This window comes from Coccinella septempunctata, chromosome 3 (genome assembly GCF_907165205.1).
Source record: "Coccinella septempunctata chromosome 3, icCocSept1.1, whole genome shotgun sequence".
Lineage (NCBI taxonomy): Eukaryota > Metazoa > Arthropoda > Insecta > Coleoptera > Coccinellidae > Coccinella > Coccinella septempunctata.
Genome location: NC_058191.1, coordinates 10,028,851 through 10,056,423, shown reverse-complemented (window position 1 = coordinate 10,056,423; position 27,573 = coordinate 10,028,851). Strand labels below are relative to the sequence as shown.

At 35.9% G+C, this 27,573-nt stretch overlaps 1 protein-coding gene across 2 annotated transcripts in view; it reads left to right on the top strand.

Annotated features, from left to right (window-relative positions):
* The first annotated feature begins 7,727 nt into the window (after positions 1 to 7,727).
* LOC123310164 (proton channel OtopLc) overlaps positions 7,728 to 27,573 on the top strand; it is a 54,206-nt gene continuing 34,360 nt past the window's right edge. Inside the window, exons 1-2 of one of the 2 annotated variants that reach the window (XM_044893575.1) lie at positions 7,728 to 7,828; positions 7,891 to 8,018. In XM_044893575.1, the coding sequence (XP_044749510.1) occupies positions 7,993 to 8,018 (26 nt within the window). In that variant the 5' untranslated portion in view covers positions 7,728 to 7,828; positions 7,891 to 7,992. Of the gene's footprint in view, positions 7,829 to 7,890; positions 8,019 to 19,941; positions 19,990 to 27,573 lie in introns of those variants that run through there. The other variant, XM_044893576.1, reaches the window with a different exon arrangement.

Genomic DNA, 27,573 nt, shown 5'->3' with positions numbered 1-27,573 from the left:
AATTTACGAACTTTTTTGTGTACAGAGAGTTTAACATATCAGGTATAATTTTCAAAATTAGAATAATCAAAACCATCCTTGAATCAGAACGAAGTCAGTTGATATTCTATAACGTTTTTGGGATGAATCCCAAATTTTTTGTGGATACTCATTTTATAATTTTAATCCAATCAATTTGATTCCGTCGGATGATTTATAGTAAAGTGTAGGTAAGAAGAAGCGATTTACTAGAGCGTGCCAGATTAATATAGTGATTACTTGGACCATATGCCTGTACCGAAAAATTAGCCTTGTATATAGGTAGGGGATATGTGTAAGAAAGCGTCGAAAAAGTAAAAAGCATATCAGCAAACATATCATATTCAAACGTGCCAGATTAAGATGTATTCAATTGATTACATGTCGAAAAGAGTTTACTTCGACAATCTGAAATTTTAGCGTGATGCAAGGGAGTTGAAGGGTGTCTAATGTAAAAAAGAATCGTTTTTCAAAGGAAAAGATTCAAAGAAAAAACGTGAAAAAGATAATCTTAGATATATTCACAACTCCAAGTAAAGGAAAAAGTTGATAAATGTAACAAAAATACGTTTTCCTGAAGTATCTGTTTTGTCCGAAGCAATTTTTCATCAGTTCGGCTGTTTTGGAAATAGGGGTAAATACAGTATATTTGTTATTGTTATTTGTTGAGAGCAAGTTTTACAAAACATTACTCCCAAAGTACTGCCTGTTTTGAATTGGGGTAAAAGCATATGCTTCTGTTTAATGTAGTATAATTTACTTACATCGTGTAGGCTTGCAAATGAAAGAAAATCACGAGAAAAAAAAATATAGGACATAGCGGAAAAACCCTGTCACTGTGAATTTGAATGAAATGCCATCGAAGCAATCCATCACAAGGTTGAATAAACCATACCAGATATGGACTCAAATGATTTTCAATTGCTCAACATGTTTCGAGCCAATAATAGCACATCTTCAGGAGCCGCATCAAATAAGTGAAACTAAAATCAAGAAAACACTCTACAGAAAGAGAAAGCAAACAATCTCTATCTAAAAGAATAAAAGGCACAAAAAGACTCTAATATGCTACATAACACGGTAATTATTAATGAATAAAATTGAGTATAATCACACCAATTAAACTTATACAAAAGTTGAATAAATGCTAAAGTCAAAATTATTGCAATTAAACATTGAAAAAACAATGGTAACATTATAACACGAATACATGGAAAAATCAACAAGAAAGGTACTGTTGAAACAATATTCACCGGGTGTTTTTCCGGTATCCCATAGTTTTCATCAGCCTTGAAATGAACTGCCAGAATTTTGAGCATCTCCTTTATGCATCAATGATGCTATTGATTCCTTCGATCGTAATCACTATAATCGAAATATTTTTGTGAGTCTTACAAGCAGAAATACATGAACTGTGATATGGTGATGATTAAATGTATTTGCATTACCAAAGAATAAATTCTTGAATACCTTATACCTATACATATTCCGGAAATAGTTACTTTAAGACAAATTTTTATTGATTTTTAATAGTAAAATCATATTTCTACACTGCGCAAAAAAATTAACGCACATTCTGAAAATCTCAATTTTAATGAAAGTTAACTGTACATCGACTTTATAACTTCTTTTTTATGTTCTCTCGGGAAGGTTTTGAAGGAAACAAGACACATTAAATGGAAGAAAAATTCAGGATTTCACCGAATCTTATGTGAAAGAAGAGGAATGAACAATTTTCAAAATACTGAAATGCTGATAAGTGATTTAATACTTGGTATTTCCACCCCTTGCGTTAATTACAGCTCGGCAACGATGGTTCATACTCAAAATGAGTGATCTTAAAATGTTATGATCTAATCCTTCCCAGATTTCTCCGAGTTGGATTCCTAAGTCATTAAGAGTAGCTGGATGATTTTCTGAACATCTCATCCTTCTATTGAGGTTGTCCCAAACCTGCTCAATCGGATTGAGATCTGGACTTCTTGCTGGCCATTCCATTCGAGAGACTTCAACCTCTTCAAAGTACTCCTGAACGATGCGCGCACGATGGGCATTATCGTCCATAAAAATGAAATTTCAACCAATGTATGGGGCAGATGGCACTACATGCTCTCCAAGAATGTTCCTTATATGTATACTTATCAGCATTCATAGCTCCATTATCAACGACCACTAGGTCTGTGCGAGCAGTCAAAGATATTCCACCCCATACCATAATCGATCCTCCCCCGAAACCAGTAGTATTCAGGAAATTGCACTGAGCATATCTTTCATGTGGACGTCTGTATACAAGGGAACGTCGATCACAATGGTAGAGGCAGAATCTAGACTCATCTGTGAAGAAAACTCTTTCCCAATCGGCCTCTTCCCAATGGATATGCTCTCTCGCAAAATCCAAACGCGCTCTTCGATGGGCTGGAGTAAGAGCTGGGCCTCTTGCCGCGACACGAGGCCTTAAATCATATTCTCTGAGGCGATTTTCTATTGTTTGAGTGCTAATTTGCACTGCATGAGTTTGCTCAAGCTGAATTTGAAGGAGGCGAGTGGTTGCAAAACGTTGTCTCAACGAAGAAACTCTCAAGTAACGTCCTGGTCTTCGGACATTCATACCTGTCTCCCTGAATCGCTGCAACATTCTGGACACACTTGTATGAGAAACTCCAAACCTTTCTGCAATTCTTGTGTATGTCCACCCTTCTTCTCGCAAAACTTCCGCTTGGGCACATTCCTCTTGGTTCAAATTGCGTGTTTCGCGTTGCATAGCGATCGAGTGTAGAAAATCAAACGAAAGAAAAACTATTGATCACTAGAATTAATCGAGAACAACTGATTTTAGAATGGAGCCAATACATTCAAAATCTGATAATATCATCTCTTTTTATTCCTGCTGGAAAAAAACATCTGTATTGAAGAAAACCGTTGAAAGTGGATAACATATGCATGCATAATTCTGATAAAAATAATTATTTTTGAGAACACCTTCAGTTGTAGAATAAATTTGAGATTTCCATAATGTGCGTTAAATTTTTTGCGCAGTGTACTAAACATTTTTATCAAAATTAGTGTAACGAATAATATGGTTTCCAATTTCCAAGAAGCTATGGCTATGATTATACTCGTACTTGTGATCATCCCGAGTATTTGTAAAAGTTCAAATATCTATGGAAAGCTTCGGAATATGAGTGATTTCTGACAGATCTTCTATGAATATTCGATATAGAATGCAGAAATTAACATAAAATATTGGGCATGCCATTTGAAACTAAATTTTACTTGGAATACTTTTTATATTTTTCATTCTATAGAAACAAATGTGCTCTGAATATAGATATAGAATAGAACAAAATTGTATTTGGCTCAAAATAAACTATAAGAATCACCATTTGAAACTAAATTTTACTCGGAATACTTTTTATATTTTTCATTCTATAAAAACAAATGTGCTCTGAATGTAGATATAGAATAGAACAAAATTGTATTTGGCTCAAAATAAACTATAAGAATCACCATTTGAAACTAAATTTTACTTGGAATACTTTTTATATTTTTCATTCTATAGAAACAAATAAGCTCTGAATATTGATTCATTATAGAACAAAATTGTATTTGGCTCAAAATAAACTATAAGAATCATCATCCCACTCTCCTAAGAAATTGAAAAAAAATTTTGAAATCACGAAAACATCCAAATGTCTCCTATGGTGGCAAAATCATTTATTCCCTCATATATCCTGAAATCCTATATTGTTTCCACAAACGGAACAGTATCAAATATGAAAAGTACAAACATATACCTACGTTGGCAAAATTCATGTTAAACACGATAGAAAATTGATGCAAAATATAACAGTGTATTGGTTCTGCCGAGTGGAAATTAAATTTCTGAAATCTCGAAATGGTTGGGCATGACGCGTTCATTCAATTTCGTTGCAAATTGTTCATAACGGAAGCTCATATCCGCCGAGGCGCCCAGGGTGGATTTGGCACCCTGAAAGAGGGGACTACAGGGACAGGCGTACGCTTCCCGATTGGAGTTGTGTAGATTGAGTTCTAATTCAGGTTTCCTGTCTACTTTGGCACGAAAGATTTGACTCTGCGCATTGGGATTTTAAATATTCCACTATTCGAGAGATTACGATAACGGAGATAAAATATTATGATGGTGAATATTGACTCGAACGTCTCTTTTGATACACGGGGTGATTTCCCGGAAATTCATTCCAAAGTTGATTCTGATGGAAAAAACAGGTTAAGTTTGAAAACTTGAGGGATAATTATTCAGGGTGTTCTTGCATTTTTAGAAATATTCGCAAAACTTCGAGATTGGAAGGAGGTTGAGGAACAAGAAATACATTCTTTTGTCGGTAGATGGCTGTAGTGCTGGATATTTTTTCTGAAGTATCAATCGAACCTTTGCAGCAGTAAAATATTTCTTTTGCTGTTGTTTGTTTGATCAAGTCAAAAGTGAATTTTAGTGTGATGAAAATGGCTAAACCAACAAAGAGAAAATTCGGTATATTTTACATTTTTTTTCCAGATGGGGATGAAAATGCAAGCAAAGCGGCTGAAACTCTGAATGGTTTCTTTAGTGTAGATGAGGCGACGTTTTTTGGTGTTATATAAAGATACACCCCACATTTTGTTGTATGACGAAACTATCAATAAAATATCACATAAATAATCGAAGCTGGCTGGAATGTTAGCAGTAGTAGCATCGTCCGGGATCGACGATACAACAGTTTTGAATCATTTGCACTAAGCTGGATTAAAAAGAAGCTCCATCTGCAGAGCCTTGGCCAAAAGGAATTAAATTACACTTTTATTAAACTGATAGTGACTTTAGATGGGAAATGGGTCACATCCTAATAATCACAAGGACATCCGATGGGTGTCCAATGGATATCCAAATCATGCAATATATCCATTGGAAGGAAAAAGGACGTCCATTGGATATATCCCATGCATATCCGTTTTTTCACCAATTTGGATGTCTATATTTGGTCCAATATGAACGCATTTGGTAAATGAATTGTACCAAAATGGACAAACAATGGACATTCGATGAACGTTGCCTGGACAGCTGATGGATATTAACTGGAACTTTTTAGATGAACACTGGGCTAGTTATTAGCCTCATATCTACGCTGATTCAGTTGAATCAACTTATATATTGGTTCATGCAATGTCGATTTGACGTCCACAACTAGCTCAGTTTACATTTATTCTGCTCGAAACCATGATGAACCGAAATCCTCCAGATTGAACAGTTGATATTTTTTTTCACAAGTTCTGAGACAAACTGTCTTCCTCAAATCCACTATTCTGGATCAACAGATCAAACAGATTTTCTTGTATTTTGATGAATACGTTACTATACCTACATATAGTTGGGGAGCCGAAGATGCTATATCAGGATTTACTCGAGAGTCGTTGAGACCTAGTGGATTTTGAAGATTAGATGGTAGAAAGAAAAAAAGGTTCTATGATGTATGCAATTTCAGCGGTGGGGAAAGCGTCTGCAGGGTCTCAAAGATGTAAAAAAAAATGTTTAGGTGTACATACTCGAGCGTGTCAGATTAAGATACTGTATAGGCTCTACGTGTCTCTGACAATGAATTCATGCTTATCTGACAGTTTGCGCGGTGGGACTGGCCGTACGGAAGAGTTGAAAATGGTAAAAAAAAAATTGTTCCAGCGTGTCAGACTTTTCAAGGGACTGACAATTTCGACGTGACGCAAGGTCACTGTGGTCCTTGGAAAATGTGACAAAAAATCGTTACTTGTACATACTCGAGCGTGTCAGATTTTCATACAGATGGTTAATCTGGGTGTTGTTGACGTGTTGACCCATTAATCTGACACTAATCAGGGGGGGTTTTCTTAATCTGACACTTTGAAGATGATAAAAATCCCTTTTTTTCGAATATTTTCCTCCCTGTACCTCTAATCGTTTTTGTATTCATTATGTAGTAGATAATAAAATTCTATACAACTTTTGTCTGAAGCAATTTTACATACTTTTAACAGTTCTCGAGTTAGAGGGCGATAAGAGCGAGAAGCTTAGCCACATATCCGAAAAGGCACGGTCAATGTAAAATACCAGTCTAATCTACAATTGACAAAATGACAAGGTATTTCTATGATGACAATTTCGAAATTAGTCACGAAAATTTTAGTGTTTTCTGTGACTGAACCTAAGAATGTACTATTTTCCAACGAGTGAATTTTCGCATCAGCATGTATCGCTAAATACCTCGCATTAATCGCCATATATCTCAAAAACGTTTGAACGTAGAAAAAATTGCTTGGGACAAAATTTGTAGAAAATGTTATGCTCTACAACTTTTATAATGAATGCAAAAAAAATTTGGAGACCAGGGAAGATAATTAAAAAAAAATAATTTTTGTGACTTTTAAGGCCAATTTTTATTGTTTCGGCTCGCTAAAACTGTCAGATTATATTCTTTCCGTTATTCTTGAATCATTAGCTTCCAAATAAGAAAAAATGCCACCACGCTCGAGAATGTACACGTGACGTTTTTTTTTGCAACTTTGGCGCCCTCCCACACATTTTCGACACGCTTAAATTGTCAGATTAAGAGAATATATACTTTTCAATATGTAATTAACCACATAAATATATTTTAATCTGACACGCTCGCTTATGTACAATGATCGTTTTTTTTTACTATTCTGACAGGCTGTCCAAGACAATTCCCCCTATATACAGGTCTAATTTTTCGTAGAGGTACTCTAGAGGGTCCAAGGTATCTCCCTTTATATTAATCTGACACGCTCGAGTAAATCCCGAATTTCCCTCTTCGGCTCCCCAACTAATAATTATAATTTCAAAGCTCTTTTTTCAGTTCATTGTCAGGCAACAATGTCTTCTACTTGATTTGCTCCTGACAAATTAGTTCAAGAATTTATGCAGGAGCTATTCGGTTATTTCGATTTTTTAATTGATTTTTTTCCAGAGATTGGGAGTGAAAACCCTAAAAAGTTTCAGAAAATGCAGAATCTTCCCATATTCAATTTCAATAGATATATCAATTTATCGTTTCAGTTATTGACAAAAGAGAAAACAGTTCTAAGACCTACCCACAGATAGATCAGGGAATTGAAATCAAATGGTTCTTCAATAACTAAAACGATAGGGCAAATGAAAACGGTGGTTCATATTTACTTTGCGAAGATACTCATTCATCCTTAGGAAAAAGATGAATAGCATTCACTCCTTTTTTAAATGTTAATTAAGTACTTCTTTGGATTCGCCCAAGTATAATTTCAGCTTCACCTCATGTCAATATATCACAATACTGCATTATGAAGGAAAATGCGTCAAAGATCTGTAAAAAAAATGAATGAACAAATCAATAACATAAAATGATAAATTGATTCTGTTCCTTGATCGATACCATCAATAACATAAAATGTTATTGAGAAGAACATTCGTTTGGAATATATCGAAAATATCTTTCGAATGAAACGGAAGGCTGATGTTATTAGCCTAAATCACTACTAGAGGGAATCTTTCAGATGATCTTGATCTTCCTCCAACAATAACATTAACAATGTCCTGTGAAATGTTTCGTATGATTCCTACAATATAATACCTTGACCCCGCTGAATTTATCCATTCAATTCTCTCCATCGTCCTTCAGTTTTACCAACGCAAAAAACATAAACTTGTTAAAAACTTAAGTAAACGATCTTCAGTCATATGCATATTCTTCGTATAATTCATATGTACGAGCATTGCTCCTGTCGCCGGATGAAAATTAAAATTAAAAACTTTAACCGGTTACCTGTGAGTAAAGTTTTCAAATTACAGTCTCACAGTTTTATCTCGAGTCCGTGCATGTTTTTTAGGCAATAATTTTCTGGAAACCCTAGAGTTTGTCGGAAGTTTTGATAGAGGAAGATTAGGATATCAAAAAGTGGGAGGGGCAGAATATAATAAGCTATTGTTTAATGGATACTCTCAGAGAGGAAAACAGGTAGGTTGTGATTACAATCTGAAAGCTTCAGCATTATTTAAATTCATTTTTCGCAAAGGTGTTTTTCATTCCAGGATATTCCTAATAATTTGCGTTCAAAAAGATTCGTCCGTTTTCTGAAGATTGATGTTCTGTGACTGAACGTAATTCTTTCCTTGAATCACTTCATGATCCTTCAATAAGAATAGTGTGTGTGGATGAAGTAAAGAGCAAATTTAATAACTACTTTATTGAATATTTTCAAGCAAAACGCTGGGACAAGTCAATTTTGGTTTTTAATCAACTACATTTTGACATAAGAATTCATTTTGTGACGTTGGTACTTCATTTTACAGCATAGCCGTAGCCAGGATTGAGTTTCGGGGGGGGGGGGTTTGAAATGAAATTTTTCTGATTTTGACATATAAAATGAGACTCTTTGAAAGTAATATTATGTTCCTATATTATTTCGGGGCGGGTTTGAACCCCCAAACCCACCCCCCCTGGCTACGCCCGTGTTTTACAGAGAGACGTCGTAATTCTAAGTTTATTTTTTGAAAAGAATTGTTATTTACGGTATCATTTTTTGACATCATTTAGTTAGGTTGCGTCGAATGAAGCAGCAAAAGTTGGATTTTGGGTTATTCAAATAAAATATTGACTTCACTGTGAAATTTAATGTCATAACCAACATTTTAATGCCATAAGGTGATTTATTAGAAACTAAAATTGAGCGTTTGGCTCGAAAACATCCAATAACGCAGTAATGAATTTGTTTCCTCACATCCGTACAATCTCTGTGAACATTTGTGACAATAGCATATGTTTATCGTTAATTAATATCAAGAGGGACTTTTTCAGAAGAAATTACCAGTAGATTCAAAACTAATTTCTTTCAAGGGGATTACAAAATTTCAAATATAATGAGGCGATTGGAAGAATTGTTGGTGAAAATCTCATCATTTTCCTAAAAATGTCAAATGAATAAATTGAGGTATTATCTTTTCTTTACTGATTATTTAAAATCGGTGTACTTATTTCTGAGATATGAGTATATCAAAGATAAGAAGAAGAAAGTAATGCCCGTTTTCACCAACGATCCCTAAATTTTAAGGAATACCTAAGCCCATTTAAGTGACTTTTAGCTACAATTTCGTTTTCACCAACGTTAAGGAAACTCTCAAATGCTAGGGGACACCCCAAATTACAATGCCCGAAAGTCATTCCCCTACCGAATGCCTAATAAAGTGACAGCGGGTTTTGACATATCTTCAATACAAAAAGAAATTTTTTGAAAAATAAATAAGTGTTAGCAGTGAATTTGTGGAAAGTAACGATACTTCGAAAACCCAATCATCCAATTTGGAGGGGTTGGTTTGGGATTTGTGTATTTATTTGGAGACACGGTTGTTTGGGAAGTTAGAGTGAACTAAAAACCGCTTCACAGCGATGACTTCTGGACACCAATTTCTAGCAAATGAACAATAATTTTTGATAGTTTTCAAGAGTAGAAATTGCTCGAATACCATGAAGAAGAGCTTGTTCTTAGGAACGAATATATTAAGATGTCTAAAACACTGGTGTGTGCACTTGTCACATTTTGCAAGCATCAACATTTCAGAAAATCGGGGATATGAGATACTGTTTTCATAAGAAAAAATACATCTATATGTTATAGCTCAGCAAATATACCAGTTGGAAAAAACCATAGTACGCCTCTGAATTGCTACCAAAAAAGTGTCTGTATAATGTCTTCATTTCAACATCCTAGCTCAAACAGAAACAGAGATAATGACCAAAGTTGAAATTTGAATTTTGACCTATAACTCGAAAACAAAAGAAGATAGAGTGATGCAGTTGATGGCATTATAAGTTTCTCAAAAATAGACGATCGTGATGTGCTATGCATTTTCCTCTATCTCGTTGGGTTGAAAAAGTTTTAAATCAGGTATCACCAATTTTGCCTATCCTGTACAGGGTAGGCTAAATTCTTTGTCAACTGGGGGAAACTCGAGAACTATAGAAGCTCGAAGAAAACGGTGTGTCATCCGTTGTTCAGTTCTTTTCTCATGAGTAGTCCAAATCTGAAAACAAAACCGGCCTATCATTTCTAGAATTCGAGTTATGAACAAACATAGAGAAATGCCACTGACATACTTACAATTTTATATAAGTATACTTCAAAGGTAAAATTGCCAGTACCGTACCCAGTCTCCCCTGCTTATATGTAGTTGATTTATCTGAAAACAATCAAGTACCTACTGAATTTAATTGAAATCAATGAAAAATCATCCAATCTATAGACACCTTGTATATCGAGTTCTCTTCATTACGTTATTTCATATATGTTGAACAGAATCACGAAATGATTGAATGAAATATCGCCATTCGGTTTCAGGTAATAATCGAAATTAATATGGACAAATAACATCCCCGTTGATGAAAATATCAACCAATGAATGATCGTGTGTGATTTCGTAGATTCGAATCGTAATATTGATTGATATTTATATCCACGGGTGTTATTTATCTCAATTATTAATTTCAGAACAGACTTTTTACGCTGTAGCCGACTTTTTACAATCCACAATGATGAAAATTTGATGAATTTATCCCAAACAGGATTGAAAATACAGAATATAAAGAATATGTGGAATTATCCAAAATTTCTCGTATTTGAACAATCTACTCGTAAGCATCATTGTTTCAATGAATACTTGACAATAACACAAATGACAAAACAAATTAGTTTCTATGTGGTATGATATAAACTGTATTAACTGAAGAAATTGCTCGAAATGGCCACCATTATTCAATATACGAGGATGAATTGATATCTAGTTAGTCTAGACCAGTTCCAAGCATAAAAAAATGTTGCGTTACCATACCAACGAACAATAACTCATTAGAAGTGTCAGTATTAACTTTGAGGTAAAAAAAAACAGAGTTACCCAATAGAATGAAAGAAAGATGCCCACCGTAATTGTGACGAAAAATCGAGTATCGAACCATCATCAAGCACCTATTTAAAAGAGTTAAGAGGTAAGCAGATTCACGAAGATATGCTTAATACTCTTAGTAATCAATGTCCTTCGTATGCGACGGTGAAAAATCGGACTGCAAGCTTCAAAAGAGGTAAATTTTCCATTGAAGATGAGGACCGATCGGGAAGGCCAGTTTCTGTGTCATTCCTGGAAAGTATCGATGCAGTTCATGACATGATTTTATCAGACCGTCGAATTGGGCTAAAACGAATATCTGAAGCACTGAATATTTCATACGAACGCGTTCATCATTTATACTCCATTCACATTTATTTTAGCACTCGGTTAGCCATGAAATAATTTTCTCAAGTTTTTGTAACTAGAACGGAGTAAGCTTGGCACTCATGAAATGTCGTTAATGTCATAACGGCGTTGCCACAACTTATATCAATTTCTATTACGAAAATACCAAAAGTGATTGAAAAAGAGAGAAGACAGGGTTCCAGGAAGTCCTATTTAGAATTCAGGTCAGCTCATTCAAATAGTTATACCCTGATATTCTAAAATCCGCAATACGTCAGACGGTAGCAATGAATTTATATAAGGTAAAAGTCCCGAATTCAGACAGTATAAGGTATAAGCCTAGTGGCACTTACATTCCCGTCACAAAAATATTAAAATAGCTTAAAGAGTTGGAGCCGTTTAGTGACTAAATTAGAGGCAGAGGTTCCAATATGAGCTCCCCTTTTGTTTTTTTCCACTAAATCTTAGGATCCTACGAATGTATATCCAATGAATAACACACTGCAAGCTGGTATATAAAAAAGGCGTTATAAAAAAATGAATTTAGGTGGGATTTGTGTGAAAAATTAAGATAATGTACATATCTATATCTGGATCAGACTGCGTGTATATGGGGCTCCTAGTGAATAATTGAGAGGTAACAGTTTGAAATCGGTATGTTGCATCACTCATTCAATCCAATTTCGTCGATCTCCATATCCTCATCGTCTGGGACAAACTCGTGACTTCCATCCTCAGAATTGCCGAACTCATGGTCTTTTGCTTGATGCTTTTTTTGTGTCTTCTTAGCTCTTGAAATAAAAAGACTTGTCGTTTGGTGCCTGTTTCCTTAGGCGTGCTGATCTAACTTTCCGAATATAAATCCTGTCCCGTAATAGGACCAGGTAAGGAGCCCATATTACCTACATTCCATGTGATTCTTCAAAAGCATCTAATTTCTTTTCCAATCAGTTAGTTTCCATTAGGTTAGTTTTTATTTTGGAATAAAAACTACCTACTGGTCACTATTCTAACATACTCACACATCAACTATCCAGATTTAAACACAGACGTTAACAAATACCACAAAAACATTTACCATAAAACAATTTTGTAAATACACAAATAAACTTATCGCCACCTGTTTCTACAGAAACACAATCGAGGCTGCGCGCATGTACACGAAAATGTTTGAGAGCCTAATAGCTCTACTGTCCACTCGACTAAACCACTAGCCTGGTCTGAACAGGGCTTAAGCATCTAAACTAGGGATCTTCAAATAAACTGCTCCACAAGGGTTAGGGATATCGTATTCAATCGTTTTTAAAAGTATGTAATCTTCGAGAAAATCGCTGTAAAATCATTTAAAACTCAATAACAACTTAAATCGATCCAATAAAAATCAGTATGAGAGATTTCGGTAATGTGGTCGCTTTTTTTCTGAAGTTTGGTTCTTTGCATATGCTTCATAAGTGTTCTTATTTTGAAATGAAGTCAGTTTATCAACGGCTTCGATTTGAAATGAGTTTTCTGAAAATGCCAAGACGTAAATTAACAAACGCTGAGGCTAATAGGGCTATCGGAATGCCACAGGGTGTCCTAACTCAGGTTGTTGTAGCGGAAAGGCTCCAAGTCAGCCAAAGTGTGATATCTCGACTTTGGAATAGGTTCAGGGAGACAGGTTCCGTGTTGGAAAGACCAAGCCTTGGTGGGCGACGAAAAACAACACCTGCTCAGGATAGTTTATTCACCGTTTCGGCGAGAAGAAACCCTACATCTACGTGTAGAATGCTACGGAATACTCTTCAAAATGCAGATGGGGGCCAAGTTTCCATCGAAACCAATAGAAGACGTTTGAGAGAGGTGAATCTAGGTTCTAGACGTCCATTAAGAGGAGTTCCATTAACACGTGACCAAAAGCGTCAAAGACTGTAATGGGCAAGGCAATATATCAATTGGAACCATTAATAGCGTAGTGTCCTTTTCACTGATGAATCCAGATATGGACGATTTTCAGATTCTCGAAGAATAAGGGTATGGACAATCCCACGCATACCCCGTAATCCATCCATTCCGAGGGGGTAGTGTTATGGTATGGGCCGGGATATGTTTCAACGGGCGCACAGATCTACACATTTGTCCTGGGAATATGACCGCCTTACACTATAGGGAGCATGTGATTGACAATGTTGTGCCAAATTTTCACGCTGCTATTGCATACTTTTCAATTTCTAGACGATAACGCTAGACCGCACCGTGCATCCATAGTTGAGAATGCGCGCAGGAAGCTTGGTATTCCACATTTACCAATTCCTCCGCACTCACCAGATTTGAATTGCATAGAACATGCATGGAATATGCTTTAAAGAAGATTAGATAATCATCAACCTACCCCAGAATCCTTAAATGATCTGTGAGAGCTTCTGCCCCGTTGATATGGAACCAAATTCCTCAAGAAATGTTCAACAACCTCGGGTGTAGTATGCAAAGAAGATGTCAAGCTGTTATTGATGCCCGTGGAGGCCATAAATTGTATTGATAGTCTTAAAATGATTGAATTCTCTTGGAATAAAATTTCGTTATTTTACTCGATTTTTCTTAACCACCCTGTATACGCTACAGACCTACGGGCTACAATTAATTTGCAACTTGAAATCATATTAATATGAATTTTCATCACAAAAATCTCATTTTAATTATATTCTTTTGCAATTTAAGTCAATATCCCTAACTCATGAGGAGCAGTTCATTATTCGGACAATTCTTCTGTTTTCCTCAGTGGACTGAGCTTTTGCCCCACCCTATTGCGACTAGCAGGCAATATCAGATCAGTATTCTGTACAATGGTAATCAGGAATAATTGCGTCTTTAACATATCGAAGAAATCACTCAATTCCACTATTCCCCATGCTGTTAGAAGTTTATTCCTTGAATCGTCATCCAGCTAAGCTGGAATTTAATAAAACCATTTTTATTTCACGCCGCCAAACCAAGAAACCCCTCTCTAAGCGAATATTTTCACCTTATTGACCCACCAGAAAATTCCTAAAATGAAGTTAAACTGGGCCTGTCTAATATAAACGTTCTAATTTGCGTACGGAATATCGCAACAATGGGTACTGAGAATAGACGGAAAATTCCACTATGCCGCGAAAACTCCGTCTTGTTACTCGATTTTCTCCTTAATTCCTCCCGTTCCGGATTCTAATTATGGTTCCTTGCAATACCGAGATCTTTTCAGTGGAGTTTCGAATTACTTTTGTTCGGAGGGATCGAATGGAATACGATGTAATCGAAGATGATGAAGTCATTGGGGTTAAGTCTTGGTGGATAATACTTGAGTAGTCATAAACATGACTATGATGTTCAGGAGAAATATTGCAAGGAAAATATTACAATTTCAAAAATGTATGAGGATGAAACCTTCTGGATCATATGGCATTTTTTGTTTGTTCGATCGTTTTACGTGATATTTGAAAAGGTTTAAAGAAAATCGATTACCATTCCCAAAATGAAGCAAAATATTCCAGTCATTAAGTAAAATATCGCAGGAATTTGGAAAGGTTTGAAAAACAATCTCTTATGAATTCGCCAACGTTTCGGAACTATTTTGTTATTTTCTCAAGGCTAAAAAGAAGGCATTTATTAATCATACACAAATCACGAAACAAATTATACCTCATCATACAACTAAAAGAAGTAATATTTCAAAATTGGTCATAGGAAGTAAAGAATAAATTAATATACAGTCCGACGTGCGACAGTCAATGAAATAAAAACAATGAAACCGAATCGGAATTACATATGTTGTTATCGATGACAGATATTCTCATATTCGGTCTCGGCTTATTTGATTTATCCCAACCAGCAAATAAAAAAAAGGCGACGAACACGAAACAAAGCGCGCAGACAAACAATTTTTCGTTATTATCCAGTATCCATTCTTATTCTTGTTATCATGTGGTCATAAAAAGCACTCAAGTTGCTGAGAAGTTCTAAAATATTACAAATGAGATGATCAAAATTAATGTATAAAATGAGAAGAACAATCATCATTAATCTGAGAATAGTATAATTAATATATATTACGTTGGTCTTGAAGAGTGCAAAAATTTATCATTGAGTACAACATTTACAGAGACGGATTGCTTACAAGTAAGCACGATTAGAACGTCCATAAGAAAAACAGAAGATACAATTGATCAATTATGAGAAGTGCAAATCGAGAGTACTAATGAGGGAAACCACTAATCGTTGGTTTTGTGAAGTGCAGATGGCTGAAAACTAACATGCATATCGATCACGAAGAATGAATATGAGAATAGATCAATGAGAGTACAAATTACAGAGTAGATCATACCAATTGAGTGTGCAACGATTACCAGAGCAGGCCTTCCATGTTGGAGCTAGGAACGAGAGTGTATCAACCTGTATCATGTTTTATCATGTATTGTTGAACCATAGTTCACATCGTGTTCTGAAGGAAAACTACTAAATCCTGGAGAACATGAGGATTCATTCATCTGAAACTCGACAACAGTAAATAGTCATATGTAATTGAGCAGTTAAGAGAGTTGGCTGAGAAATGCAATGAACTGATTCAAATAAGAGAAATTAGCAAATAAGAAAATAAATCAGTATTCATTATCAATGAAAAAGACTTGAGAAGATTCAATCCTGGTGCTACATACCCATTTTCATGTGAGAAGATCTAGAGAGGTCTGAGAGTCTATGTAACTTATAAAATACATATAATCCTGAGAAAGCATTTAATTGATTTGTCTCGACTGAACGTTTCAATTGAGCTGTACTAGCAAGGATTATAAATCTGTTTGAAGATTCTGAAATATCTCGCATGTGGACTGATTTAATCAGAATAAAAAGATCATGAAAATAGTTAAATTAACAATTTTGAAAAGACTGTACGTACATTACTATGAGGGATGAACCAACTAGTACCGGAATTGACTGAGACGACTCGAAATAATATTAATTTGATGAGATGAACTATGAAAGAGTTGTTACAAATCTAAATGTGAAAAATGCGAAGTGAATTCAACAACGTGAACAGAGTGATAGAAAAATGTGTAATGTGCAGTCTTTCGCTTCTGAAAAACACTGAAAGTGGGGCTGCTGCTTCGTTCAATTAGCACACCGCAGAATCAGGGTACTATACGCGGTCACCGGAGCTGGCCAGGAGCATTTCCTGAAACTTTTTAGGGTTTTCACTCCTAATCTCTGGAACAATATCAATTAAAAAATTGAAATAAACGATTTGCTCCTGCGTAAATCTCCAACTAAGTTTTCAGGAGCAAACCAAGAAGAAAAAAATTGTTGCCCGACAATGAACTGAAAAAAAGAACTTTGAAGTTATAGTTATATATAGTAACGTTTCGGAGTCTATATCAGACTCTTTCATCAGACGAAAATCAAAATCTTCTGAATTGTAGCTTTTATTTGACATTAATTATCAATACATAGAAACAGAGACTGCATAGCAACGTTGATTCATTTAATTTTGAAATTACCAGATGACAGTTCCTTTTTCAGTAAATCAATTCACATGATGGATTGGAACAACACTAAAATTTCAATGACAAAAGCGGACCATTATAAACTAAAGTTTGAAGAGTCCCCGTGTATTTTGTTGGAATAAAATAATAATTTGGCCAATTGTTCGGTAGGAATAGAAGATATGTGGATCAATTTACTGAAAAAGGAACTGTCATCTGTTAATTTCAGAATTAAATGAATCAACGTTTCTATGCAGTTTCTGTTTCTATATATTGACAATAGCTGCAATTAAGATGTCTAAAACACTGGTGTGTGCACTTGTCACTTTTTGCAAGCATCAACATTTCAGAAAATCGGGGATATGGGATCAGTGTCGTGGCGGCGCCACCATGTCATTTCTTCGTTCTATCCTTGTTCTACCAAAGGAAGTTCAATGATACTCTGTCGTTTTATTTTGTTTTGCGTTGATACCGAATATCGATCAACGAGTTCAAAATATGAACTAGCCCATTTTGTCAGCTGTTAAGGAATATTTGTGATTTACAGTTTAATTTTCGTTGTAAAAACAAATCTGTCAATATTTCAACACTATGGAATAAGGGTTCGAAGGAGTATTTACAATTCTTTTTCAAGATAATTTCCGTTTGACAAATTGAATTCGTGAGGGTGTTAATTCAATATGATTTTGATATATACCTATATATATATATATATATTCTTTTGAAAAAGAGTGTTACAAACTTTTACAATCTGAAAAACAATGAAGCGGGTGTAAAGAAATGGCAACAAGAGACAGATCCTAAAAACCTGTTACTCGTTCCAGATCTCAGTGTAAGCAGAGGAAAAATGTCAACGGGGTACCATACATATCTTCGTATGATACATGAAAAAACAGAGATAAAAACCTCAGAAAAAACTCTCTGTTTGCCCGTATAAGTGTAATGATGATGTATTTGTGTAAAGAATAAGCTGAAATTATTATATTGAAGAACATCTTCTTCATATGACAAAATACAAAAACTTCCTTCCATTCTTTCTACTATGATGAACAATAATCTGAAAGCAAAAAAGAAAGAAAAAAAACGAGAGAGATTTTAATAAAACACAGTTGATTGGTCAAACATTCAATAAATTCAGTTGACGGAAAGGAAATTTTCACTACATCTACTCGGGAAAAAAATTTAAAGGACAGACTCGAATAGATTTATGTATTTCTGATTCTCAATACATGCTCACATTTCACATTACGTATTTCCAATACACTTTCTTCGATTATTGCTGAAGTCGCCATAAAACTTAGCTATGTATATCCGTCCCGAATATTCGTTCATCTGATTTCGTTATGCCTCAAATTCCAACAACACCGAATTCTTAGCTGTAGTTCTTGATTGTCTATACGGAAACTGAATTTACTGAAGGTCATGTTGAATAAATGAATGTTTTACACCCTTTCTCGAAACTAATACAATTTCACTCATTAATAATCGTTTATAAATACAACATATTCGTAAGTCGTAGGAAAGTATTCAAATTATTTTCAAATATCAATAGGCGAATCCAACTACCGATGAGGGCGCTGCGACTTGTCAACAAACATGGCGGAAAATGAGTAATCATCGTGAAAACTCTATTGTGAAAGCAATGTTATCGTAGATTTTATTCGATTATAGAGATATTTGTGAAGGTAGTGAATAATTATGGGATTATTGATTGTGCTCGGGTTCCTCCAAAACTTTCCTGAACATGTTGGTGTCGTTTGATGAAGATTTTACAAGAACTTATATCCAGAAAATTTCATTCTATCATCACACTCAAATGAATTATGTAATTTGTGGAAATAAATTTATGTAAATATTTGAGATAATTTATTTGGATGAAAACATATTATGCAGTTCAAAATGCCAACACAGAAATTATTTTCCAGCATTTACAATCAACTCAACAAGACCGTCTGAAAATTAATTCTACAGTTGTAATTTCATTAACGAAATTTGAAATTCTTGTCGAACGGTTTAATTATTGATCACATTCAACTGCTTGCAAAATTCAAATCACCACTTTTCATTTGAAATGTTCCCAACATATCATCTCTTGAAGATTGCATGAAGTAATGCATGTACAACTTCAGTTATGTCAGAAATTTAATCTCATCTACTTTCTTCTGCTCAGGTTTCTCGGCACTATCAAAATCATGGAAATGAAAATTCGCATTGCCTTTCTTAATCGTCCAACACTAGAAAATTCATCTAGAACAAAGATATCTACTAACCTAAAATTATAGCGAAAATTGGTAAATAGTTTCGCAACTGAATGACACTGAAATAAATACTCACAAAATTTTTTTAATACCTATTTTTCTAGTCCAAAAAGTTTTGTGAATATAGTTCACTGGTAACCGAATATGTAATGAAAATATCTAACCCAAAGAAGTTAAACTCAAGTTATTACTCACTTTCTAGGTTAGTGATTTGGCCGCTAGGCGGCGTTTAGATTTTTGGATTCGCCAATTGACAATGCTCTGTCAAATTCTAAACAGCGCTACGTACAGTGGGACAAACTAAACTGATCCCATATCCCCACGAAATTTTTAAACAAAATCGAATCAGTTAATACACGAGAGTTTTAGACATCTTAGTTGCAATGCAACCGATAGAACTGCGCGGACTGAACCCATATTTGTATTCCAAGGACTGAATACTTTCTGAATAATCTATGGTGATTTCATCAATTCCATCAGAACTATCTAATGCCTCGAATGTTGAACAAAACTACAAAGGCGAACCTTCCAAAAGCACCCTTTACAAAAGAAACCTTCTGAACCCGCTGCCTGTCCACTTTTCAGCTGCTTCCAATGGTTACCCGAAAATACACCGACTGCTAAGGAAGATCTTTGGACTACTGACAATCTCTGATCACTCAAATTATAATCTCGGAATGCTTTAACCTTCAAATGCAATGTAATGATAATCTCAGTTTTTCATTCAGTTGAGTTAAGGAACTGTTGCAATGCATGCATTGTCAGAGTGATAAACCCCTAAAAAAATCAGCAACCAATCAGCTTCCCGTGTTGAAGAAAAGGCAAGTTAGCTTGCCTGAAATTATATCCTTTATATTCATTGATATTAGGTTATACGGGAACATTATGGCTGTGGCAGAAAGTGAAGTGAATCGGTGGGTCGACTTCCACAAGTGAGAAATTGTCATTTTGAACTGTAAGTTCAACATTATTATATGTCTAGTCTAACTTGGTATGAATTCAGTTGATTAAAGAAAGACAGCGTTCTTCTTGTGAAGAGATCGAACAAGTCAAGTATTTCAAATTGCATTTTTTTTCGATGTTATGTCATACAGCGTGCCTCAAATGTGAGATATGGTGTCATCGATCATTTGTTCGAATTTCAATAATAATTTTTCATTTTTAAGCTACAGATGCGTACCAGATTTGAAATTTCTATTCCTCTTCGTTGAAACGATATTCAAAAAACATTCGAGAATATTGGAATTTGATTCAACTCACTGAATTAATTCTGTATTTGTTCATCATCTCTTATCAAACAAAAAAGTGAAATTATAGCAAAAGTATCGAGCGAAGACTAGCGAGGATATTTATTATTAGTTTGTTGTTTTGTGTGGAACAAAAAACAGAATTATATGAGTTTCATGAGTTGTTAAACTTGATAACGACACTTGTTTCGCTATCACAATCCTTCCGCTATCCAACCATGAGTGGTTCACTTCGAACCACCTGAAGGTGCTATTGAGATAGCGAAACAAGTGTCGTTTTTTTTTTTTAGAAATCATCGGACATCAATATGCGTCTACTTGACTTTTTTGTTCGACAAAAGGGATAAACAAATACCAACCTCGTGACATTCCATTTTCAAAGTGCCTCAAATATTCCGTTGAATCAGATTCCTCCATTTACTAATTAATTGATACTAGCTGGCAAGGATATCCACCTTTTCGGGTCGATTTGCCTTCAAAAACAATAATAAAATACTTATATCGTAAATATCGAGGTCAAAAACACTTCTCTTCGCTATCGATGAGTTGAATCAATACTAGACATTTCAGATGTCAGAGATGGGAATTTCCATATAATTCTCCTTACTGAGAGATTCTTGAACTGAAAAAATAAATATTCTTTTTCTGGTTATATAATAATTTTCTTCGACAAGACCCTTTAGATATGAGTGGTGGTATTGGTATTTCGGTTCGTAATATTATATTCAAGGAAATTTCCTTTCCTTTTCTACTTATCCTAGATATAGTTCAAATTCATACTATAACAAGATAAGAGCTATTGGACCCTCCAAGTAACGGTGTTCCTGTAAGGTTGGAAGTTTTTATATTCATGATTTATTGCATGCTTTGGACAATAGCCACGACCTGGCAGGCGTCAGCTCTAGACCTCATCAGCCCTTTTATTTTTCAAATTGTGAAATAACTAGAGTATATGGGTAAACTTGTTTCTGTAAGCTCAAAATTTTAATTATGTAGTTTATTTATTGTAAATCTTGGAAAAAAATTGACAGGCGATAACAATGAGCAAAAGTATATGGCAGTTGAACTGAAAGGAGTACAGTTGATGAGGCAAAATAAACTTTCTCCTGTATAGTCGAAATTTGGATATGTTTTTGATCAAAAGTTTTAGAATGAATATGTAAATATTGAGATGGGCTCTGCTCATGTACCAGCAAATAAAAAGGACGCAACTGAAAAAAAAAAGTATCAAGATTAAATTGTCAGATTAAGAGAATTCATACCTTTCAACATGTAAATAATTACATATACAGTGATCTTTTTTTTCACTATTCTGACAGGCTGAGCTAGAAAATTCCCCCATAACATCTATATTTGTTGTGACAGTCAGGGAACCCTGAAATCCCTTTCTGGGGAAAGGGTTAACCCACACCTAGTAGAGGAATGCAGGGAGGCTCTGCGAGAGCTGAGCTCTGGTGATATTGTGGAAGTTATCTGATGTCTGACGCACGCAGGACTTCTGGGAAACGAGAAGGCAGACATATTTTGCTAAGCGAGGAGCCCGCTCAGCTTTTGTTGTTCCAGGACCGGCGCTGCCTATCTGTCGTACATCTCTCAAGAACTTATTATTAAATAAGTATAGCCATCTATTAAGATGGCTAGACAGGAAATTTTCCTGTGAATGGAGCATGAGAAGTAGTCTCAGGCAGTCGAGGCTTCTCATTGAGAGACCGTCCTGTGTGCCTGAGGTCAAAAAACTCTTGGCTCTTGAGAGAAAACAACTGAGTCTAGTGACTGGAGCAATGACTGGCCATTTGTTTAAAGAACACTTAAACAGAATGGGACTCTTTGGCTGTTCCCTTTGCCGCTGGTGCAGGGGCACTGATGAAACGGTTGAACATATTGTGTTCATCTGCAGCAACCTCTGCAGAGTTGAGAATGAGCCACCTAGGAACCACATGATTAGATGGATTCCTCTCTATCGACTTGTCGTATTTTTGTCAGCGTGTTTCAGGGTTTGAGTCTCTCCAAGTACAAGCGGAAGAACAATGGGTCACGAGGCCTAAATTCAGCCCAGTGGGGCACGGCACGTAGAAAAAGAAGAAGAAGAGGAAGAAAAAGGGTCCAAGGTATCTCCCTTTATATTAATATGACACGCTCGAGTTAATTCCGAATTTCCCTCTTGGGCTCCCCAACTATATGTGCGGTATAGTTGGGGAGCCAACGATGCTAAATCGGGATATACTCGAGCGTCGTGGAGACCTAGTGGATTTTGAAGATTAGATGGTAGAAAGAAAAAAAGGTTCTATGATGTATGCACTTTCAGCGGTGGGGAAAGAGTCTGCAGGGTCTCAAAGATGTAAAAAAAAATCGTCAGGTGTACATACTCGAGCGTGTCAGATTAAGATACTGTATATGGCCTACGTGACTCTGATAATGAATTCATACTTACCTGACAGTTTGTACGGTGGGACTGACCGTACGGAAGAGTTGAAAATGGTGAAAAAAATATATTTTCCAGCGTGTCAGATTTTTGGAGGATGTTTATTAGACCCAAAGGAAGCTACTTTTCAAGGGGCTGACAATTTGGACGTGACACAAGGTCACAACGGTCCTTTGAAAATGTAAAAAAAATCGTTACTTGTACATACTCGAGCGTGTCAGATTTTCATACAGATGGTTAATCTCGGTGTTGTAAACGTGTTGATCCATTAATCTGACACTAATCAGGGGGGGTTTTCTTAATCTGACACTTTGAAGATGACAAAAATTCTTTTTTTTTCGAATATTTTCCTGCCTATACCTCTAATCGTTTTTGTATTCATTATGAAGGTTGTAGCTAATGAAATTCTACACTACTTTTGTCTGAAGCAATTTTACATACTCTTAACAGTTCTCGTGTTAGAGAGCGATAAGGGCGAGAAGCTTAGCCACATATGCAAAAGGGCAAGGTCAATGTAGAATCCCAGTCTAATCTACATTCATTCAATTGTCAAAATGACAAGGTATTTCTATGAAGACAATTTCGAAATTAGTCACGAAAATTTTAATGTTGTCTGTGACTGAACCTTAGAATGTACTATTTTCCAACGAGTGAATTTTCGCTTCAGCATGTATCGCTAAACACCTCGCATTATTCGCCATATATCTCAAAAACGTTTGAACGCAGAAAAAATTGTTTGCGACAAAATTTGTAGAAAATGTTATGCTTTACAACTTTCATAATGAATGCGAAAAAGATTTTAAGCCCAGGGAAGGAGATGTACACGTGACTTTTTTTTGCAAATTTGGCGCCCTCCCACACATTTTCGACACGCTTAAATTGTCAGATTAAGAGAATATATACTTTTCAACGTGTAATTAACCACATATATCTTAATCTGACACGCTCGATTATGTATAATGATCGTTTTTTTTTTTTACTATTCTGACAGACTGTCCTAGACTATTTCCCCTATATACAGGTCTGATTTTTGGTAAAGGTACTCTACAGGGTCCAAGGTATATTAATCCTTATATTAATCTGACACGCTCGAGTAAATCCCGAAATTCCCTCTTCGGCTCCCCAACTAGTAATGGTGATCAGTTATTATGATGAATTGAATTTTTTTCTGCAGCATTCCGCATACAATCATCAGAATCAAAAAATATTGAATGATAGGATGAATGACTTGTGTACCAAAGGGCTTGCGCCTCAAGGTTGAAGCCCAGTTAGCCCTGATAATAGGGTGATACTGAATATCATTTACTAAGGCGGATTGGCCACCGAATGCGATGTTGGGTGGAGCTAAGGGTTTTTAATGCTAAATGACAATCTACGTCACTTTTTTTTTTTTTTTTTTTCGGCGATTGTCTTGATTCCGTCTATGAAGTTTGTGTAGGTTCTATATTTGTTATCGGAATTTTAATTCGTTAAAATTTTCAAAGTTGGTGTTCATCCTAAGTGTCCAGAGAATTTTTTTCTCGTTGGTACTGCAGAAAACATCAGGTGAGCTTATTTTTCGTATCTTTTTTCTGATTTTTCTCATAGCGTATAAAACATTCGGCTTTATACCAAAGTTTTATATTAGACTATTCCAGTGAAGATTTCTGAATATTTTATTATTTTCAAATTGTTTGATATTTTGAGATTTTTGAGTATAAAACCATGTCGGAAACCTCAGATAATGAGGGTTCCTACATGGAAGCGACCGATGCTGAAGAATTCAGCGAAGGCGAACACGAGGAGCTTGTAAGGCTCAAAGAAGAGAATGGGCAGTTGAAGGATCAAATAAATAAACTGACTGAAACCGTGTCTCAGTTGGTCGGGGAGATACGCCTCTTGAGAGAGGAAGTTAACAAGAATAAAGCGCCTCAATCCCCTAGTTTTGCTGAAATTGCAAAACAGATTACGGCACAGAAATCCCCCACATTTGCAGAAATTGCAAAGCCGGTAGCGGTCCCCAAAAATTCCTCCAAAAAGGAAGTAGCTCCAGAACCGGAAAAGAAGAAAAATCTTGCAACTCAAGTTGCTAAATCCCAGAACGCGCCCCCAACTAAACGCGCGCGAAAAGAAAGCTCCTCTTCTGATGAGGAGACTGTCAAGAAGGCAACGGAAGTGCCTAAAAGAGATAAAATTCCACCCATCACGATGATGGGCACCTCAGATTGGGTAGAGATATCTAAAGCTCTCTACACAAAAAGGATAAATTACAACCGTGCAACTACAGTTTAAGACGGTATAAAAATCATCGCGTCAACCGTAGATGATTTTAGAAAAATCACTACATTCTTCGAGCAGCATGGTAAAGAATTTTTTACCTACCAAATGGAGGAGGAGAAGAAGATATATGCCGTTATTAGGCATTTACCAATCGACGCTGATATTGCGTTGATTAAGGACGACCTGATATTCCAGGGAATATCAGACGCTGAGGTGTCCAGAATGACATCGACAATGACAAAGAAGCCAATACCTCTCTACCTGGTTAAAACCCAGAAAAAGGAAATCTTCGAAGTGAAGCGACTCTACAACCTCTGTATTGTGGTTGAACATAAAAAGAGGCCTGAAAGTCCAAGCCAGTGCTTTAGGTGCCAAAGGTACGGACATGCACAAAACAAATGCTCCTTCCCGTGGAGATGCGTGAAGTGCTCAGGAAGTCATAGCAGCAATGACTGCACACTCACCAGAAAAGGTGAAGAGAGAAATGCCACATGCGTCTTATGTGGAGAAGAGGGCCATCCAGCTAGCTACAAAGGATGTAGCGAGTTCAAGTTGGTGACCAGAAAGAAAAATTCCCGAAAATCAGTTGAACAGAAAAAGAAGGTAACAAAAACAACAACTTCTGAACAAAAAATTCAGGAAGTAGCGAAGACCCAACCTACAGAGCAGGAAAAGAAGAGGGAAACTCCAAAAACCGTCCAGAAAAAAGAAGGACAGAAAAAACTTACAATGAAACAGGCTGTGAACAGTCAACAGGAGAAGAAAAAGATATCTGAATCAGCCGATGATTTAGATATCTTCACAGAAAAAATTTTCAACAAGATAATGTTGAAAATTGAGAGGGAAATGGAGAAAAAACTCCAAGCATTATTCAGTAAACTGAATTAATGGATCTTACGGATATTAGGAAAAAATCCCTTAAGATAATCTCGTGGAACATAAACGGGATCAACACTCGGAAAGCCGAGATAGAACAAATAATATCAGAAAGACAACCTGATATTATAGCCCTACAGGAAACAAGAATAAACCGGAACAGAAGAATTTCATGAATTATGAAACATATAGATGTGACAGAATTACAAACACCGGAGGAGGAGTAGCAACATTGGTGAGAACAGATCTGAAACACTACTTTAAAAGTAGATCCGACGAAACACAAGGAAAAACAGAAAAAGTGACGATTGTTGCCGAATTAAATCGGCAGAGAGTCGAAATAACCTCGGCGTATAAGCCACCACAAAACAATCTATTAGAAGAAGAGATAAACAACATGTTGGAAGGATCAAACCCGAAAATCTCCATCGGAGATTTCAACTGTAAATCTCCATTATGGAATAGCATAACAGAGAATAGAAATGGCAAAAAACTCAAGGATTTCGCAGAAAAACAAAATGCCATAGTTATTGGACCAGAGCTACCGACATATCTTGCTTTTGGAAGAGGAATACCAGATGTAATAGATATCGCGATATTGAAAAATATAACTGAAGAATTCTCGATTGAAACTTTGGAAGATGGAACCTCAAACCACAATCCCGTGGAATTGACAATTGGAGAAGAACCAAGAGAAAAACTGTTGGAAATAAGAGAATATACCAATTGGACTAAATACAGCCATTTAATACAATCGGAAATAACAGAAATTCCAACAATAAGCACTCCAGACGATCTGGAATGTGCGGTTGATAAACTGGAAGAGATTATATTGAAAGCTTACGAAAAAAGCACGAGAAGAGTGAAGAGACCAGCACCAAGTCATCCGCATGGCGATACGCCAAAAGAAGTGAAAGATCTTATACAAGAAAATCGAAGACCTAGAAGAATATATAGGATGAACAAAAATGATCTAAATAGAAGGAATCTCAACCGACATAGCCAAGTTCTGAAAAATGCCCTGAAAGATCTAAGAACAAGCAGATGGAACAAAAGGGTTCAAGAACTGAATACAATCGATCATTCTGCATGGAGAATGCAAAAAAGCCTACGAGGAGAAAAGACTAAAATTCCACCCCTACACGGAGAAAGGGGAATGGCTTATACCAATACTGATAAGGCAGATGCATTGGCGGACTCGATCGAACGAGAATCGAGAATAAATTACAGGATAGACGACGATAATGAAGATTTGGAAGAACTGGTTGAAGAAAATGATGAAGAAATGGATGAATTACCAGCGACTGCTGAAATAGACAAGCCAACATCGCCAAATGAAATCAGGGAAATAATTAGAAGTTTGAAGAAGAGGAAAGCTCCCGGAAGCGATAAAATAACGAATGTTATGTTAAAGAAATTACCTAGAAAAGGTATAGCCGCTCTAACAAATATTGCGAATGGAATTATGAGAACAGAACACTACCCAGAAAAATGGAAAACAGCAGAAGTCATAGTATTCAATAAACCATTCAAAGAGAAGAAGTTTCCACAAAACTACAGACCGATAAGTCTACTGTCGGCGTTAGGAAAAGTAGTAGAAAGAATTATCGCCACAAGGCTAAACGAGGAAACCGAAAATCTGGAACTAATACCACCAGAACAGTTCGGATTCAGAAGAGAGCATTCAACAGAACAACAATTATTAAGGCTCACAGAGTACATAACAGAGGGATTC